Source organism: Falco cherrug, chromosome 3, assembly GCF_023634085.1.
Source record: "Falco cherrug isolate bFalChe1 chromosome 3, bFalChe1.pri, whole genome shotgun sequence".
Classification (NCBI taxonomy): Eukaryota; Metazoa; Chordata; class Aves; order Falconiformes; family Falconidae; genus Falco; species Falco cherrug.
Window position 1 is genome coordinate 117,119,079 of NC_073699.1, and position 19,697 is coordinate 117,138,775.

At 50.0% G+C, this 19,697-nt stretch overlaps 2 protein-coding genes across 2 annotated transcripts; both read right to left on the reverse strand.

Moving 5' to 3' along the window:
- Positions 1 to 99: 99 nt before the first annotated feature.
- PITHD1 (PITH domain containing 1) lies at positions 100 to 3,280 on the reverse strand. Its single transcript, XM_055704218.1, has 6 exons — positions 3,050 to 3,280; positions 2,803 to 2,846; positions 2,565 to 2,642; positions 1,375 to 1,479; positions 733 to 841; positions 100 to 517 (listed from the first exon to the last, which is right to left on the reverse strand). Exons 1-6 carry the CDS (start codon positions 3,230 to 3,232, stop codon positions 416 to 418), a joined length of 621 nt encoding a protein of 206 aa, XP_055560193.1. The 5' UTR covers positions 3,233 to 3,280; the 3' UTR covers positions 100 to 415.
- A 523-nt stretch (positions 3,281 to 3,803) lies between these two features.
- On the reverse strand, positions 3,804 to 19,697 carry ELOA (elongin A). Its single transcript, XM_055704178.1, has 11 exons — positions 19,404 to 19,697; positions 14,213 to 14,269; positions 13,486 to 13,604; positions 11,387 to 12,605; positions 9,961 to 10,075; positions 9,434 to 9,589; positions 8,890 to 8,987; positions 8,427 to 8,607; positions 7,773 to 7,884; positions 7,320 to 7,471; positions 3,804 to 6,733 (listed from the first exon to the last, which is right to left on the reverse strand). The coding sequence occupies exons 1-11, from the start codon at positions 19,680 to 19,682 to the stop codon at positions 6,672 to 6,674; spliced, it is 2,550 nt and encodes an 849-aa protein (XP_055560153.1). The 5' UTR covers positions 19,683 to 19,697; the 3' UTR covers positions 3,804 to 6,671.

The window sequence follows — 19,697 nt, forward strand, 5'->3', positions numbered from 1 at the left end:
CCCCTCAGCCCCGCACCCGCCAGGGACAGGAAGCGCCACACAGGGGCTGTGACCCACATTCAGGGACAGGGATCTGGGTGACCAGGCCACAGCCGCAGCTCTGCACCTCTGCGTGTGTTTTATTGGCAGTCAGAGAAGTTAACGAGAGCAGACACGAGCTTGCCACTGCCTAAAGACCAAGTGTCCCGCTACCAGAGCGGATCCGCTGCCTTCTGCAGGACCCAACGCATCGCTGCCCTCGGCAGCCACCTCCATACAGGCATTGCACACACGGCGCCCAGCTTTCCAAGGCAAAGACCAAAACGTAAAGCCGATCCAACACTCTTCAGTGCTTCAGGAAGCCGTTTCTGTCCGAGTCAGCCCATCACATCCGCACACTTGTACCACAGCCTTCGGGAGATTCCCAACAGCACTGTTAGGAGATGAAGTGAGTCTGTGGGGTGATTTGTTCCAACTTGTGATCAGCTGGGTTTGCTGATGCTTCGTAATTGCAGATGGTGACTTCGTGGCGATGAGCCTGAATTAAAATCAAACGTGTTAGTCCAGAGGGGAGCAGAATTCAAGTCCCTCCTAAAACACCCGACTGACATGAACTGCGCAGCTTCCCGTCTTACATCGCAGACCCCCCACACACTACGATTTCTTCCTCACCACCAGAACTCAAATTAAGCTATGATTCAAAGCCCTTTTTACACTATTATCACAGTCTTGCTCATCTCTGCTCTCACCTACCTCTGTCCACTCCCCTTTCAGGCCTATATAAAAAATCTTGGTTGTCTCCGCTCCAAAGTTCTTCGGAAAGTGGATGGAGAGGTGGTAAACATTAGAGAAACGGGCAATTCTGAAAGAAAACAGAGTTTTCTGAGAGAAAACAAACTGGAGCTGTGCATACGGGCTGCTGCCACTCCGCCGCGTTGCCACCTCCTCTCCGCACGGTGCCATGGCCCTGCACCATATGTAGCTCCTACCCTAACCTGCGTCAGACTCGGGAGCAAACGATTGAGGGTGCACGAGAGGCAGCTTCCCTCACACTTGGCAGTGAGTGGGCAAGCAGCAAGCTGTCACCGGGCCCAGGAGCACGGGACATGAACCAGGATGATTCTGCACCCTGAGAAGTCCTGGGTCACAGACACTGGCACCCCCGTGGCTCTAGGGAGGAGGTGGTCAGACCAGAGCTCTCACCTGACAAGGGCACGACAGAGCTGGGGCTGGGAAGGCAAATTCTACTGCAGGCAGCTTTGGGAAGGCAGCAAGGGAAGGAACCGCCCTCTGCTAACAATTTGGCAGCATGACGGCAGGCTGGATAAAGCGCAGCTCCTGTGCACAGAACGAGCAGCCCCCCCAACCCCTCAGGCACGTGGGTCCCCCTCTTACTTGGTGGGGTACTCCAGCTCGCCCATCGGATCCCGGTTTAGGCTGAATGTCTGCTCTGGTTCCCTGGCTGTGTCATCAAATGACATGTGAGGAATATTCCTGAACCTGGGAAGAGAGGGAGGAAATCCAGGAAGTTATTAATGTACAGGTCAGCTAATTGGTTTCCTCCCCATCCATTAGCACTACCCGGATTCTTCTGAATAAGGAACTGCATTTGCTTTGTCTTCTGAGGGAGAAAATACCAATGCCACCACAAAGCATCATTACACTTCAGAACACCCAACATCCTGAAGAAATTAACAAGGAAGACTGAGGAACAAAGCTGGGGAGATACAGATCTCAGCCCGCTTGGATACATGAAGAAACCTAGACACTGCAGACCAAAGGAAAACGGGAACAGCTGTCCCAGCAGAAAGCTGGGTACCAGATCATTACAGCAGGTAGTTACAGCCACAGCCAAATTCAGCACCAGCACTTTTGCTCAGCAGGACAAAGGAGCAGCACAGCCAACAACAGGGCCAGGCGTCTGCTGTTCCCATGTGCAAGGTGAGCCCTGACAGTGCATCACATCCACATTTGTGGAACACAGAGGACAATGTTGCCTTGATAAAGGTATATTTTTTTCCCTCCACAAGCAAGAACTGCAGAGTACTCAATGTTCCTTCATTTAAAAAAAAGCAAAAGGCAGTATTAAGAAGGATATCTCTCTGTTCAGGAGCTAAGAGAGGCCACATGGCTCAGTACAGCAGGTTTGCTGCCAAAAGCCTTACAGACCTCACCTGGCTGCAGGACATTCTGTCACTTGTGCCCCTCTTTCCCACTCCTCAGGGCTCCCCTCCAAAGCATAACCCCTCCCAGCCTATCGATCCTTCTGTAGCCCACTAAGCCAGCGGCAGTTCAGTTTCTTCACAATGCACAGCCAGTGTCTCAACCAAACCTAATTAAAACCAGCGCCCCTTTTCTCTAGAGAAAAAGCAAGTAGCCACACTCATCCCTGTACAAGTGAGTTTCTTTTTCCTCCTGGTGCCCTGGAATGACGGAGGTGCTGCAGAGTAACATTGTTTGCTCCCACACTGCGTGCCCTTGGTGGGTGCTTGGGCACCCAACGGCATGAGAATCGCTGATTTCATTAGCTACGAGTCAATCAGTTCAGTTTAGGCTCCAACAAAGTTGATGTTCCTTTTACTTACAGTCTCATCTCTGCTGGATGTGTACCATCATCTTCACCCATCACAATTACTCCTTTTAATTTCACGTTGCCTGTAAACCTGCCGAGAGATACAGAAACGGCTTTTTCATCTCGGTTCTCTCCAGATCAGCCCTGGTTACAGGCACACAGACCTGCCTTGTTCCCGGGCATGTAAAGGCGAGGAACGGGCCCCGCCAGCAGCTGAAATGATGCCAAAGGGGCTCAGGGCAAGGACTTACGGGATGTTAAACAGAAGCTCCTCATCATCGTCGCTTTCTACGAACTGAGGAGAGAGAGAGGCGCAGGTCAGGGCCAGCCCCGGCCGCGCAGGTACGCGGGTGTCGCAGCGGGTGCGGGGAGCACACAGGGACCGGTGGAGCGGATAACCTCGGGGAGGCTGGGTGCAAGGCGGGACCCACAGCACCCGCTCACGCCCCCCGCCCTCCCTCCCCCCCGCCGCCCGGTTCTGCCCCGGCCCGGCCCCACCTGGGCGCGGTTGCCGCGCTCCTCCCAGGCGCGGAAGACGAGGGCGCCGCTGCCCTCGCGGCGCTCGTTGAGGCACTGCAGCCGCTGCCGGTCGATGCGGAGGTAGAGGCCCCAGGCCGCGCCCCGCTCCCCGCCGGCCGCCGCCTCCCCGCAGCAGCAGCAGCGACCGTGACCGTGCGCCATGGCTACGCCGCGCCGCGCCCACCGCGCCTGCGCGCTACCGCAGCCCCGCCCACCGCGCTTCCTAGTACGTCTCGCAATCCTACCCACCGCCCCGGAGCCCCGCCCACCGCATCCTGTAGCCCCGCCCCTCCCCACTGTCTCGCAGTTCTGCCCACCATCCGTCCCATTACGACGACGCCCCGCCCACCGCCCCGAAGCCCCGCCCACCGCCCGTGCTCAGGCCTAGCGCGGCCCCCGGCGACCCGCGCCCTGGCCAGCGGCTTGTCCCGGGGACGGGGGGGGGATGGTCGGCCCCAGCCCGGCCTCGGACGGCGCCCGGCGGGATCTGGGGTCCGCCGGTAGTGCCAGCCGCTGGAGGGAGAGCGGAGCTGCTTTCCAGCAGCGCCAAGAGCTCCGGCAGGTTTACAGCTGGGGCTTGTCCCAGTCTGAAACGGGTGGGGAAGGGGAGCGGCACCTCCCCGCCCCACCGCTGGGGCAGCCGAGCGGGAGCCCTTCCAGAGGCCACAGCGACCTGGTTTTGCACAGTGCCTATTTAACTTTCATTGCTCAGAGACATAAAAGAACAAGCAAACATGATCCAGTGTTTGGCTTTTATTGAGACATGATTTTCCTCTTTTCATATAACTTATCTAATTAAAATATTCATCTTAGTTGCCACAAAAAAATGAACATAGAAAATTGTATATACACAGTTAGGGACCAAAATACAAATGCAAGTCAAAGTCACACCCCCTCCTGCCCACATTACTCATCCCACCACCAGCAGGGCGACGAAGGGGGAAGAGGCAGCTCTGCTCAGTTCCTTCGTGTGTAGTGTAGCACAGAAAAATTGCACAAGTGTAACACCCCAGGCACCGAGAGACTGGGAACGAAGCAAGCACTTTTACCCTAGACTTTGCTTAGTTTGTGTCTCACCTCTTCCCTCTGCAGGGTTTTAGCATCGGAGCAAAAGGGAGGGGAGAGCGGCTGGCATTGGTCCCAGTGCCAGTGGGGCCCACTCAGCACCCAACAGAGTCAATTCAGACATATCTGATCCCCTCTGTACCCCCCTCCCTGCAATTCACCTAAGCTAAAATACAGACACAGTCGGCAAAGCCTAGAGCAAAGAGGCTGCTCTGAGAGGGAAGGTACATCACCCCCGTAACAGCAACGCTTTGGGCAATACCCACATCTGAGTAGTTAGCTGGAGTATTAATAAAGTGGCAGTTTAGCAGTGCCCAAGACTGTTCTCGGGCCTCAGCCAGATCCTTTGTTCCAGGTTCCATTGGGGCCTGAACATGATGCCAGACTCCACTTCCCTCCCCTCTGCCCCTACCCCAAGTACAGAGGAGAAATAAATGGTAGCACAACAGTCAGCAGAAGATAATATATTGTTATCTAATTAAAAATACAGCAAAATTAAATACAGCAAAAATGCAAGAGTAAGGAGCCATTATTTTACAGCACAACACACACTGAAATGCTGCACAGTAACATTAAAGCATCTGGGACTGTAACAAACTTACAGCACATGAGAGTCTGAGAACATTTTTCCAAGACCTTCAAAATAAGAACAGACCAAATAAACAAGAAACAACGTGTTCAGAATGGTTTGAAAGAAAGAAAGAAAGGAGAAAAAGAAAGAAACAAACAAACCATCAGAAACCAGAAGCATACAGGGATCTTTTTCTAGAGCCCACCAGGGAGGACTCTTCACAGCAGGGTTTTCCCCGGTCAGCGCGCACAGACAACTCCAGCGGTTTGGGATTTGGCAGCCACAGAAAGCCAGCAGCAGAGCTTCTCACAAGCTGCCAACAACAACAGCATCCACTACCAGCACCTTTTCCACTTAGCAAAGCCCTAGGGCAGCAAATATGGCTTGGAACAGGAGAATCTCTCCCCTTTCTGATCCGGTTGGACCTCTGAGCCCTAACAGAGAGGCTGGCTCCCTCGCCACATGACCTGGCTCTATCCAACTCCAGCCTCTGCTTGCACCCCCTCTGCGTAAGTTCGCTTTTGAGGCAGATGTAACCCACAAGCAGAAACGCTCATGACAGTAAGACTTCACATTTAATAGCCAGTGCCTAGTTGTGTCTGGCTCCCTGCTCTCTGCTGCAGCCTTGAGTCCACCTGAAATAACAGACCACGCAGCACTGGGGCTTCCCAACCTCCCCAGAGGAGCTGTGCTCCAGGGCACTTCCACAGCTTCCACCAGCCCCTGGGTCTGCCAGGTCACAGTGCACAGCTTTTCCTTCCAGAGCTCCAGTTCCTCAGACACCAAAGTACAACCGACCTTTTTGAACTCCTGCTACAAATTATGCACACATTAAAACCAAATCACATTCCATTATTCACTTCCCTCCAAGCCCAGTCAAGTAGTTTCAGGTTCAAAGACTAAAATCCATTTTTCAAAGAGGGGGCAAAGCAAAACATACAGGGAAAAGACAGGATTTAAGCACCAGCTTCTAAGTTGGAAATAAATCCTTCCCAGTTCCACACAGAAAACATGATAAAAGTATTCCTTCTTTCCACTAAAAGAGGCAAACCAATGCCTTCATTGATATTTAAAAACTGTTTTCAAATCCAGAGTCAGTCTCCCATGTCTCAAAAAAAAAAAAGTTAAAATCTGACTTGGTGCACAGTAAAATCTGTCCCTAAAACCCTCGTAGCTTTATTCCCAGTAGCCAGCAGAAGACAACAGCAGCAGAGAAAAAGTCCCCAATGGCTCTTGGCATCCCTGCACAACAACATAAGCATCTGTACAAGATCTACAGTAACAGCAGAAGAGAAGGTCAAGAGCTAAGATTTTATTAACATACATGAGTAGGGAGTAAAGCCTCAGGACCAGATGCACTTGCCAAAGGATCGACAAGCAGATGGGCCACCAGTCCTGCCCATCCCAGAGGGTCCAGGCAGGACTTTGGGCCCAACAGGTACCAGATCACAAGGAAAGACTCCCGTGACACCCAGTGTCCACTCAGATGGATTCCTGCCAGCTAAGGTCACAGAGAGGCTGGCCCTTGTACTGGATTGGGAGGGGGGAGACTACTGGGAGAGACATAAATAATACCAGTGGGATAGAGGGGCAAAATATTAATTAAAACCATTTTATAATTTATTAAGAGGTTAAATAGTAAATAGTCTCTGGATCTTCCACTCTCAGCAGGTGCCAAGACTTCACATTTTCTTGTGTCGGGAGATTCTGTACATCCTTCTTTTGACGGATGACAAAGCCAGAAACAGGATGTTAAGGGCAGGGGTAAAAAGAGGGGGGGCTTGACACTGAGAAAGGGACCAGAACAAAAGATAAAATACTGTGCTGTCATCTTGTGCAGATCGAAGCTTCTCCCAGCAGCTGCAGCCTCCAAAGAGTTCAAAGAAAAGGGCTTTTTGGGTACCTTCTCCCCCTTCAGTGCCACTCCCCCCATGGGAAGAAAAGTCCCAGATCTGCACTGCAAACTTATCTCCGAGAGAATCTGTTTTTGAAAGCTTTGATAGTCTTTGCCATCATGGGTGCAATTTCTGCAACAGAGAAAGAAAAAAGAAAAAAAAAACCCAAACAAATCAAACAAAGAAACCCTACACGTTACAAACAACAGCAGACACAGACTACCAGAGTAGAGAGCAATTCAAAGCTGCAGCCCTGGCAAAGCAGGGGTAAATGTGTGTTCATGGCCTATCTTATTTTCAGGTCACAGTCCAAGGAGAGCCCACTCAGCTTTCTGCACTGCAAGAACACAGATCTCTGGTTAAACCTCTCCCTGCTTTCTTCCCAAGGGAGCTGTGCTATAATTTCATTGTTCCAAACAGCTGGACAGAGACAGGAGGATACCAGGAAGGAAAAGGCAGGGTTTCTGCCTCACTGATGCCATTAGGACAGGCTGACACAGTCAGCACTGAGCAGGCAGGTGGATCAGATGTTTCCCTACGCTTTATCTTGTGCAAGAAGTTTGAGCAGACTTTACCACCCTCTCCTTAGCGAGAGAGGCCACCAATACCACCCCTCCTGCATAGCCTGGATTTCTCTTACAGCAGAAGCAGCAGATTCATGCATTTATAGAGGAGGAGCTCTAGAAGATCACATAGATGTTCTGCAGTTTGTACTTACTCTTCACTGGTGGTTTCCTGGGGTCATAGGAGGAGAAGGTGCTAGCTGAAGATGGAACAGAATGAGCACTGCTGGTGCTGGGCCCATCATAGGACTGCTCCTCACTCACACGAGCGTGGCTTTTGCTAGATGTGTACAGGACTGGTTTTATTCTGAAACAGAGATTGGGACAGACATTTCAGTAAAGGAGTCACTGTGGTTTGATGCAATTTTTCAGACTCAAGCCACATCTGTTCACAGCAGCATGGCAGATACCACATGGAACCAGCAGTGACCAGAATCTCCATATTCCCCAGCAAGAAAGAAGCTATTACAGTCACAAGTTTCACTGTAAAAGGACCTCCCGGACACACAGTATCCTTTCCTGCCAGGATGCAGAGCTGCAGGGGGAAGCTGGTAGGAGCCCACAGGAAAAGAGACCCTGAACAGCAAGCGCTACTGAGGAACACTCACTTGGTCTTCTCTGGCAGAAGAGGTCCTCCAGTTCCAAACTTCTCTTGTCTCCTTCGTACATCCCGAGGGGGCTTTGCTGCAGAGTTCACAAACGCCATTTTGGCCACTCTACCTGTAAGAGGCCAGAAGGAATCATTGCTTAGATCCAACTTAATGTAAAGGAGGCTCCTCAGTGCATGTCTTGATTGCAGCAAGCTCCAGTCACCTCTCCCCAATCCATCCATTCCAAAGCTCTGGTGACAGCCTCCTCCCTGACATCTGAACAACCTGCAGTCACAACACGGGCTGTGAGAAATCAGACTGATCAGGTCAGTAGTTCTCAGGTTCACCAGAAGAGCAGGAATGCATCCTCTCACTCTGGTTTTCTTCAACCCCAGCATGAAGCTGCCACTCTAGATCAGAAAGGAGGTGCCTCTGCAGCCCTGCATGCTCTTGGTGTGAAATATTGCTCTGCCCAGTCTGCATCAACAACACACAGATGAAATAGAGAGCCTGCTAAGCCATTAAGCAAAGGCCACCACATAAAGAACAGTGCTATGCAACTCCTGTATCAGACTAGTTTTAAACCAGTCATTCTAAAAGACCTTCCTCACACAAAGACATCCCCTAGGCAGTATTCCGAGACCTATCTCTGATCACTCAGTCCTACTTCACCTTTGGGTTTGTTGGCATGAGCTGAGCCGATGTTCCGCGCTAACATGAGCAGCCGCTGCTCTCGCGCATCGTGAAGTCGAAGGTACATCTCCCGCCAGGACTCAAACTCTTCTGGCTTCTCATTCTTGAAGTCTCGGAGACAGTGATTGTGCCACAGTTGATCCGTATCCTCAATGAGGACCTGAAGCAAACCTACATGTAAGCTGGGATCCCTCCAGACACCTTCACTGCCCTTTCCCTCAGCACCAGCTAGTGGCAGTGTCACCAGAATATCACAAGAGGGCAAGACAGCTCAAAGGCCAACTTGCAGCAGGAGGTGGGTAGGTGGCAAATCCAGGAACTCAGGACTAGCAAAAGCCACCTCTTGTTATAAAAAGCATTATTCTTTACTGTCTTCCTAGGGCGGATGGGGACGGAACATCATTCCCACGTCACCACCCCTGCCCCATGCCAAGGCACTCACATGATTACATTCCTCAATGCGGTACAGTTGCTCCGGGGTGCATCTCTCCAATACTGGCTCCAGCACTGAGAAGGGGACACCACCCACTTCATAGATTGCTAGAGAGAAGCAAGATGCACAGAGCATTTATCCTACTCCTTCCTCGCCAAGGAAAGGGCTTGACACCTTGAAATGCAGTGGAAAAAACTGCAGTGCTGCGTGACACTACACAATATGAAGGGAAGGAAGAAGAAATCATAGTTGCAATAGCTCTAGTAAGCCATCAGGCACCAGTATTTCCAAGTTAAGAGGTGCCTGCACAAGGCTCTCTTTGCCACTATTTCCAGTGCTTTAGCACTGCCTCAAAACATGTTGGGTGCTGATTTCTGCAACACCTGAGCTTTCAGTGAGACCTATTCCATGTGGGTTAGCTTGCCCTGTGACAAGGGGCAACTGTTCACAAGCTCCAAGACAGATGCTGCTAGGATATATACCAAAAAAGTCACCAAGATTTCAGTACACCTGCACGGCAACAAGACCAGGACAGGTGAGGAAAGGTACTTACAGTCAATGTTGTTACTGAGGACTCTGATACATTGCTGATACAGAGACATCATCTTTGGGAGGTAGGCAGTTTTAGAGCCTGAATACACCTGCATCTTTGAATTCAAACGGCGGCCTGTAAAACCTGCTTCACTCTCTTCAATTGGCGAGGACAGTGCTGTAAAGTGAACGACTTGGAGTAAGAAAGGAACAGAAAAAAAAGAGCCCACCCTGATGAATGGCACAAAAGACACAAATTGGAGTCACCCAGAAACAATCTAAAGGGCTAAGTCTTCGCTAAGAGACCCACAACCTAGTTCAAGAAGGGCAAGTCCAAAGCCCAAGCCTCAGGAAGGGTCAGCAAAGGATCTTCCTCATTTCTTTCTATCTAGAGCACACGGGAAAGCTACCTTTTTCTAAAACCTAGGCTCCAGGCATCAGAGGCAGGACACCAGACCCCAACAGAAAGATCTGAACCCAGCCAGCATCCGCTCCCTCCCACAAACAAAGGCTGCAACCCATTTTTTCCTCTTTTCCTGCCCAACATACCTTTCCTTTTTGTCTGGGTGCAGGTAATGGACTCCACTGAAGGAAGAGGGCGGTAATTGGCCTGGATCGGGGGCAGTGGGATGTCTGGTAACGTCGGTACCACATCTAAAATTATCTGGAAGAAGAGGATGTACACACAAGTAAGCCAAAGCACAAGAGAATGTTACTTAGTACCAGCACACAAAGAGCACCGAACTGTATTTTGTTTGATATTTTGAGTAAGTCACTTAATGCGATCAGCTTGCACCAAGAAATAGCCTCAGGGGGAGGCTGCACTTCTGCCACATTACTGTGGCTCCGCCTAGGCTGTCAATACAAAGCAGCCAAGATTTGGGATCTGAATCATCAGTGCCCTCCAGTAAGGGCCATCCACATCTTTAACTGACCAGGTTCAGTGCTGAAGGCCTCTGGCAAGGACCAAAGTCAGATTAACAGTGAAAAAAAAACAGAAGAGAAAGCTGGCAGAAACATTTCCTTGATCTCAAAACACTCATTTACCTGTTCTCTTCTCCTCTTCCCCACCTCCTGCAAAAATCTCTGCAGTGGTGGTGGAGAGGAAAGCCTCACAAACTGAAGGAAATCTAAAACTTTAATATGAGGCGTTTATTAGAATGAATGGCAAAGCAGGATTTTAAAATGCTGCTAAGATTATAAAAGACACTTTTTTGAAGAGCAAAGTGTTTCAAAGTTGAGTAAAAAGATCAAGCAGTAACGGTTTTATGCATTAGTCCCTACTTATATACAAAACTGTGGCACCCATGTGGCTATTACTATGTACAGAAATATTGCTCATTTTTCAAGTTTTCATGAAGGAAGATCTGTCTTCTAGAAGCTGCATTGTAACACCAGTTCTCCCATTTCTCCCCCATTTCTGGAGACCAAAAGTTATAGACAACAGAACTGTAGTACCAACACAGGCAAAAAAGGTCCATTTGAGAGAAGCATAAATACTTGAGAGGAGAAGCATGGGAACCTTGCTAGCAGGTGGAGATGCACCACGTATTAGATTGGATTCTAAGTTGACTCACAACTAAAAGATATTCTGCATCTTAACAAGTGTATTACGTCCAATTTGCTTTCATACAAGTATTTAGCTGAAGGTGTTGTCTTTTACTCTCCCCATTTTTGAATCAACAGGGGTTTGCCTATCGCATTTCTGTTTTCCCCCTCCCTCTTCATCCACTTTTCCAGCAGAGTTCCACTCTAACAGCACAAAGCAATGCCTCCAGCGTATGGAATACACGGTGTCTCCCAGCAGGAACCAGGAGTCACAGACCTGGATACCAATGAGACACCACAAGCACACCCTGATGCAGAACACAGCCCAGCACCTCCAAGGGGAAAACTAACAAGCCCCAGATGGCAGAGGACCGACAGCAGCTGATCCCACCTTCTTTGTTCACTTTCAGATCCTTCAAAACCTTACCCTCTTTGGTTTAGGAGACTCTGGTAGTTTCTTCTCTGCCTTTTTCTCACTTGTTCGCTTGTGACTTGGACTTTTCCGACTCGTGCTTGAGCTGTTGCTACTGGGTTTGGATCCATTCTGTTTGCTGTGCCCTCGGTCTTTCTCCCCAGCTGATACAGAGGGTTTGACTGCTTTCTTTTTCTTTTTCTGGGGCTGGTCATAGCTGAGATATGACTCAAAGGACATTGTAGGTTGTTCAAATTCATCCTCCACTTCCCCCTCCCCAAAATTTGAGGAAAAGCCCATCGATTTTTTGTCCACATCTGAGACTTTGCGCTTCCCCTCCGAAGACTTTAAGCTCCCAGAAATCCCCTTTTCTTTGATCCTATTTGACGAGTCACTCTCAGCTTTCCGTTTCTCCCGGTCTGTGTTAGGGGTCTCCAGGGTCACCTTGGGCTTTTCCGATTTGCCTTTTTCAGAGTCCCGATGTTTTTGCTTCTTAACATGGTTGTCCAAAGACGGCTCTTCCAAGTGCGGCATTGTGTGCAACTTCTCCTTTTTGGAGGTGCCACCTTCTCGGTTCTTCTCCTTCTTGGTACCATCGGACATCTTCTGCTTCTCCTTGCTGCCCCCTGCCATGGGGGCTTCTCGGAGCTGCTCTTTACAAGAGGTCTTGTGCAATCTTTCTGGGCTGAAGGCAGAGGTCCTGTCCTCCACTCTGCCATCAAGTCGCTGCTTCTTGTGAGAAGACTTGTGCTCTTTGCTTCGACTCGTGTTCCCTTTGTCATAAAACTCACCAGGGTTCCTCTCCTGGCCTGCTCCCAGCTTCTCCTGAAAGCTGTGGCCTTTACTGGCTTTCCGATGAAATACTGTTGGTTCCTCCTGCTCCTCAGAGGCATAAGGGTCTGTGTACATATCCTGAGGGCTCTCACTTGGCTCAGGTGACACAGCTTGTCCACAGTCTGAGTACTCCTGATCTGAAGAGAGCACTGGGGAAGATCTGCCCCAACCCTTCCCCTCGTGGCTGCTATAGCCATAAGTCTCATGGGCTCTCTCAGGCCTAGGATACCTTTTAGACTTCTTTTCCCTATGATCTGGGCTATAGGGCTGGCTGCAAGATGGCTGGAAGGGTTCTGAATACTCCTGGTCAGGTTCCTCATCCTCTCTGAGGGATGGTTCTTGATGTCTTTTGCTTGCACTGCTCCTCTCGTAGTCGCGGTCTTCAGAATCCAGGTTGTTTCTGAAGTGATAAGAAAACAAAATAGTTAAGATTTAAACTTCACAATATGAATGAAAAGAGCGACTCCCCATGGACAGAAACCTCTCCTACAGAAGACTAAGGTTGTATTTTGTAGTTTTGTAGCAAAAATATCACTAATTCCTTCAGACACAGCAACATTCAGGGATTTAGAAACTGCAGTTCTAGCGCAGGAATTAATTAAGCATTTTTATTAGGACTAGAGACTTCACAGTTCATTGGGAAGTGGAGACAGATGCTGACAGAGACTTCTCCATGCCTATACACTCCTGGCTGCACGGTGCCTATGGGTAACGTGTCCCCCAGTTCGCCAATTAAGCAGGCAGGGGTACCACAGCCATTGAAATGATCACGAATAACTGGGTCTTTATCACCCACATGTAAAGGATCTCACTGCTGCATTCAACACAGCTTTGTTACTGCAACGTGCCTGCTAGCGTTAACTTTCAGTCTCCATAGGATTTTTGCAGATACAGGCCTTCTTTCAAAGCGAGCCATTTCCTTTACTCAGGCCTAGAACTTCCTTTTAGCATCATAAAATGGGAAGCGAGCAGATTGCATCTCTTGCTTTATTAAGGGCACTTTCCTGGCATCTACTGTTAATCTCTTCATCAAACTGCAAATTCTTGAAAATTGGCCCCTACTTGCACGCAGAACTGCAGCCGTCAGCAACCCAGTGCTCTGTGGCTAGCAAAGGCAGGAAGTTTATGCCAAAACAAGGCAAAACCCCCACGCAGAGTTAGCACCTTCGTCTTGCACATTTTTCAAGGCCCTTTGTTTCCTTGGTCAGGGAAGTTTATAATCTCCACTGCAAAAATGTAACAAAGCTTATTCACCAAGTTAACCAAGCAGGTTCACTTACCTGTCTGCCTCTTGGGACACAGGCACTAGCTTCTTCCACCTGGCTACGAGGTTCTTTGCAAAGTCTCCTACAAGCTCGTGTTTCCGTAAACTGTTCACAGTCTTCCCAACACCCGTCTCCTTCATGAGAGAGCCAAGACATGAATTCATCTTAGCAAAACAGTCAGCATTCTCACCTCTGCTAAACTTCCTACAAAGTGAATAAAGTTAACCCACTACCTATTGCGGCCAAGTAGAAATAAACTTCCTTGATCTAACAGCAAAGATATCACATAGATTATGTTTTCACCAGACATTTTATCATTTGCTACAGTTCTGTAAATCAAAGAAGACTTAACTCTACCTTAGTCAAACACTGATTATTCGTATTCATAAATCAAATCAGTAGTTACGATGACCGTTGGCAAGTTTAAAGACAGAAGTCACTAATAATTAGAAGAATTAGCACTTCCGAATTTCATGTTGATTTGGTTATCATTAGGAACTACTCCAACTTTCATATCCCCGTCAAGCGTTAAGCTTTCAGAAGAACTGAAGAAGACAAACTGTCCTCCACCGCTTCACGCTTGCTCTGACACGCTCCTTCCCCATGCCTGGAATCTTTAGAACTTCACAACAATCACGCCTGTGACACCAGGTGGCCGAGGAACGCAGCATTTGTGGTGGCAAACAGTTATCCCGGGACTTGACAGACATGACCGAAGTGTGAGAGATTTCACAGCTCTTACCACGAGAATGTCAACTGTGATGGGCAACTCAGACAGTCTCTTCAGACTTTTCAGCAGCTGCAGAGACAAGAAGAAAAGCGTTCAGACTTGTCATGCTGAACCACATACTGTGATTGGAAAGGAAGAAAATTCAGCACTGCACGAGAGCTTGTTAGAAAGATCCAAGTGGCAGACAGCTGCTACCTTGCTCCAAATCAAGCTCCTGAGAAGCTGAATGCAAGGGCCAACCATAAAGAAATTATTGTCTCTCTGATTACAAGGACCCACCTGAGAATCTTAAAACACATTCAAATTATTAATGCTTTCTTCACACAGGACTGCAACGGAATTTTAGGTTAAAGCACCAGGAACAGACACACTCAACTCTGTGCACAGTAAGTGGAATAAAGGACTTGGAAGCTTGTGACTCTCCCTTGTTGAGAAGGGGGGGCGGGAGGAAGTTGTTTCCTTTGAAGATTTGCAAACTAGACACTGACAGAAGATTTCTAGATGCTCTTAAAGATCTAAGAGGAACCCGGATCTCCTCTGCAGACCCTCCACTGGGCCAGCGCCGCTGACAAGCTCTCTCCTCTCATCTACAGTTGGTGCTAAAAAGGCAAGTGACCCCTTCCACAGCCACTGCCTCTCACCCCACTCTTTTCCCTTCACCATACACCAGTGAAAAAAGATGGTTTCCTCCACACGGGGGGCCCCCCAGCACGTGCAGCTGTTCTGTGGGCTAGGGAGGGAAGAGGAGCCCTCTCCCACGTGCACCCCAGCGAGGGGCGGCAGGTGAAGGGGATGTACCTCTGCCACCAAACCTCTGGTTTGGGCCATCACTTCCCCAAGATGTCTAGGGACTTTTCAGTTACAGTACATGGCAACACACATCTGACAGCACCGCTGCCCCTCACATTATTTCCTGCAGCTCAGCTATAGCCACAGAGCAGCCTCATCAGCATTCCCATTATTATAGCCCCTATACAGCCCAGGCTTTGTTCAGCGCTGCTGTGCTATATGCCATACAAAGGGCTGTCCCTGATCCAGAAGATCTCTTTAAAGCACCGTGCTCACGTTCAAATTCGCACTGCGGGCCTATCACCCCCACTTCCACTGTGCAAGGATCAGAGAGGTTTAGAGGTTTCCTTCCTTTTGAAAGAAATCAGTTCTTTTAACCTATTTGAAGAGTGCTATTACTTTCAGAAAGAAAATACTCCTCGACAGAGATAAGGGTTCACCTGGCTGAAGCGGAACCAGATGACAGTTTCTGTTCACCAGAAACCACTCTGTTCTATTTAGGACTTAATTACCATGACCAAAGGTTTAGGTTTTCTTATTTCAGAAGGGTGAAACACCGATAACAACTGTTTCAGCACTACCGAGCTGGGATGCTGAGGGGGATGCAACAGTTCTAGCCGCACTGTAACCACAGCTAACAGGGTCTTCCAGCCCTCTGTCCCTGCAATTCCAGACTCGTGGTAGCACAGTCTCCCCTGGGACTCACAAGATCTGCGGCAGGTACCGTGCTCCACCACCTACCTCAACTGATGGGAAAAAGAAAAACCAAAAAAACAAAGCAGCCAGTTGAGCTAAAAATCCCAATGTTCTTTGAGTTTTCCAGAATCACTCTTACTTTGCCAGCACTGCTGCTCAACAAGCCCACTGGCAATCGAAGCCATCAGACCAGAAGCAGCAGAGGCAGAGCCACAGCCCACCTCTGCTGCCTCCCCTCAAACTGCCACCGCAAGGGCTGCCACAGCTCGCGCAGCGAGATCCCTCCAAGAAAGCCAAAATCCTTCTGGCATCAGAAACACAGGGTAGAGTGTGTGCAAAGACCCTCTTTGGAAGGGGGCAGGAAGGGAAGGGAAGAAGGATAGACTGTGTACTCAATTAAAAAAAGAAAGAAAAAAAAAAGAAAGATGGGGCAATATTAAAAGCATCTCTGTAAGCCGATTACCTTCCTAGAGAGGTTGTTTCAGAGCTTACAAAATCCTACTATGAGAGTAAGAACCAAGGGAAAACTTGTTACAGTATCCTTAAAGCCTCCCAATTATTTTCTAGCTACATCCCACCACAGCATCTTCCACTGCTCTTCAGTTATTTGTCACTTTCAGGGCTGAATTCCAAAAAGATAAGCACTATTCTCAACGGGGCTTATTTCTGGATTTTGTATAGCCAGGGGAAGTGTGGTTTGAGCCCAGGAGACCCACATGTTTGATCCAGAACACATCTCATGGGCAACTGGATTATTCCACACCCACTGCAGTCAATGGCTGGAAATCTCCACACACCTTAGAAAAAAGCAAGAGCTGGCTTTCTGAGAGGCCACCACCGTACACATACCTTCGTCCAAGTGTCACATTACCAAGCTTTTACACCTGCACATCCATTAAAAAATAACAGAGTTTGAGTTCAGCACAACTCCCAGCCAAGTAATAAAAATCTCAAAATGACACTGTCAGGAAACAAGGCATTTTTGTTACCTGTGTCAGCAGTAATGCACTTATCTGACAAGCTAAGATATCAAAACCTGTTTTTAATGACGCTGCCCAAGTGGCATGCAGCCTGGCAATATCCGAGTAGGTATACATTTGGGAGCTGTGTGAACATGGAAAAAACCTCACTTTGCCTGCAGCCACTGCAGACCACAGATCCACGTGCATGAGATGCACCAAGTGAGACAACTCTGTTGCAGGGAGGCTTAACAACTTGTACTAATCTGTACTTCCTACGGAAACAAGCTGACGGACTACATCCCACTGCCTTCAGCTAAAATCAGCCAAGCAGACTCAAATCTGGCAGCTCGACTCAGAGTTAACTGAGATCCTACGAGTCCTACAAGAAAAAGGCGACCAGGTACAAGACAGAAAACACAAGGCTTATATCTTGCTAGGCACCAGATGAAATACATACCACAAATCTCTTCTAAAACCCCCCAGCGTAGGATACAGTTTCAGTTAATCAGCTGCAAGACACAAACCATAGAAACTTCACTCAGTTCCAGCTCCAAGAAAGTTTTAACATGGATTCATTGTTTTATTTTTATAAAAGAAATCAGCCAGATCGTTACAACGCTAAGGACAAACGCTGATATCAGATTACTACACCACAGCTTGGCCTCTTCCTCTCCATGAGGACGCTCTCCTGTTCATGTTTCCTTTACTCTCTTTCTTCCCTCAATCTTGCAGCAGAGCTTGTACCTTCTCTGCTGGACAAAAAAAGACCCTTTCCAAATCATTACAGCAGTTTCCAAAGTTTCACTCACACAGTTCTGTGCCAGCATACCAATTTTCACCCAAACCCAATATTAATACTTAACTTTCAGCAAGACAATATAGTTGTACACTATTTTGGGCAAATACTATTCTTTCACATAACTCATAAAATATTTCAAGAGGACAAGGCAAGAAAACCAAAGGCTGGAAATGGTGTAACATGTGGGTAGAAGCCACGGGTACCCTGGATTCTTCCTGATGATAGAGTAAAGCTGCAGCTGCTACAGAACTGTAGTAGAAACTGTTAACTTCTGACACAGGAAGGTGCTCAGAAGATACACAATGTATCAAGACAACGCAATGTTAACTAAATTGAAGCCTAGAAACACTAATACTTCCAAGGCAGTATCAGAAATAAGAAGAGTACAGGTCACAGGACCTTTCTGCCTGGGAAGGAAAAAGGTTTTAAAGTCAGCATCCTGCTAGTAACAGCTTGCAACTGCTTATTGCCTCTCCCTCGCCTTTCAAAACTGCACAGGATCAACAGAAAGAAACAACAGCACAAGGTTACTGGAGAAAGAGTCAGCCTGTGCAAATAGTGCCTGAAGACTTACGATGCCCAAGAAACACAGACAAGCAGTCGTTGCCCCAGCTGACACAAGGGTCAGGAAACAGGAGCACCAGCTCTCTGTACACACGCTGAGCCAATATCTGAACGCTTGCACATGCTCTCAGCACCACAGCGCCCAAGGACCCCCTGGAACTGACTCCTCAACGGTCTCTCAGCTCCACTTGGGGCCCCACCAGTTAAACTCTGTGCTGGTCTTGGCTGAGAGGGTGAGGAAAGGAACCAGACCCTCCCACCGCTCTGCCCCCAGCTAGGCTGCGGCTGGGCACAGCAGCCTCCATTTCAAAGGGACAGCACCTGACACTTCAGCATCCATCCTTCTTCAGGGGACGTCTTGGAAAATGAGCTGTTCTGCAGGCACGTGCCCAAGTTAAGCAAAGTTTGCCAGGTGCAGAGTGACCGCACAGCCCTGACAGCTGCCTCTTTCACCCGAATTAACTGAAACACGAACTGAACACCTGTAAATAGTCACCAGAGATGCTCCTCCTTTAAAATATGACATAAAGCATGGTATAAAGGCATGCACTGGGCCCAACTGAGCTCAACCATCATTCCACATTTCAGTCAAATAAAACATCTCAGAACACTGATATACCCAGCAGGAGAGTTGCTGTCAGCGGCAGACGCAGCCCAACGTCACCGAAAAGATTCGAGCAGAAGCCCAGACCAGGGTGGCACGCACGGGGCAGCCGCTCCACGACAGCTGCAGCGGGCAGCAGCTCTTGGCAGCAGACACGTTTGCTCGTGGAGATGGGTGAGAGGCATCAAGCAACATCCCCACGCTCAGAGGAGGAACCCACACTGGGGCAGCGTTAACGCTCAGCACCTTCTTACCCCGAGCCCAGCTCCACGGTGGTCCCGGTGGTGGCCCTGGCCCTCCCCAGCCCCACGGCAGGGCTGCACCTCCCTGTCACCTCCCGCCCCGCGCACGCCGGGCACAGCGGCTCCTCCACCATTTACACGTCACCAGGGCAAGACTCTTCCGGCAAGTTCTCCGGTGCCCGCCGGCCTGCCCCTCAAACCGCACCCCAGGGCCTGCCACGGGGGGACCCCACGCACGGGCCCCCGCAGGCCGCAGCGGGCCTCCCGCGGGGCCTGCCAGCCCAGCCCGTCAGCGGGCCGGGGGCTCCACCGGGGGCGACCGCCGGGCTCGCTCCTCTGGGAGGCAGCGGGCCGCCCGCCTCGCCCCACGGACCGCGGCCGGGCACGAAACTTCGTGGTAGTGGAGGAGGGAGCCCGGCGGACGGCAGGCCCGGCCGCGTTCCCCGTGCCCCCCCGCGCGGCGGCCCGGGCCCTCCCGACCCCCGGTCCCACCACACCGCCCCCGCCGAGGAGGGGGAAGCCCCGCCCGCGCCGCCGTCCCCGTCACCTTCTTGGGCTCCGAGCTGCCCGCCAGCCGCGACTGCAGCTTGCCCACAACTTCCAGCACCGACTCCGCCATTTTTACTGCTGGAGAGGCCGCGGCGGCGGAAGCGGCTTCACCACCCGCTGGCCACACGGCGTTTCTCCACCGTGGCCGCCATCTTGGCTGCGGGCAGGAAACGGAAGTGGCGCGAACGCTGCCCCGGCCGGCGGCCACCATGGCGGGTACGGGCAGAGCCCGGCTGGTGCCATTTTGGGGCCTGGCAGCAGCGGCGGGCAGCGCCATCTTGAGTGCTGGCAG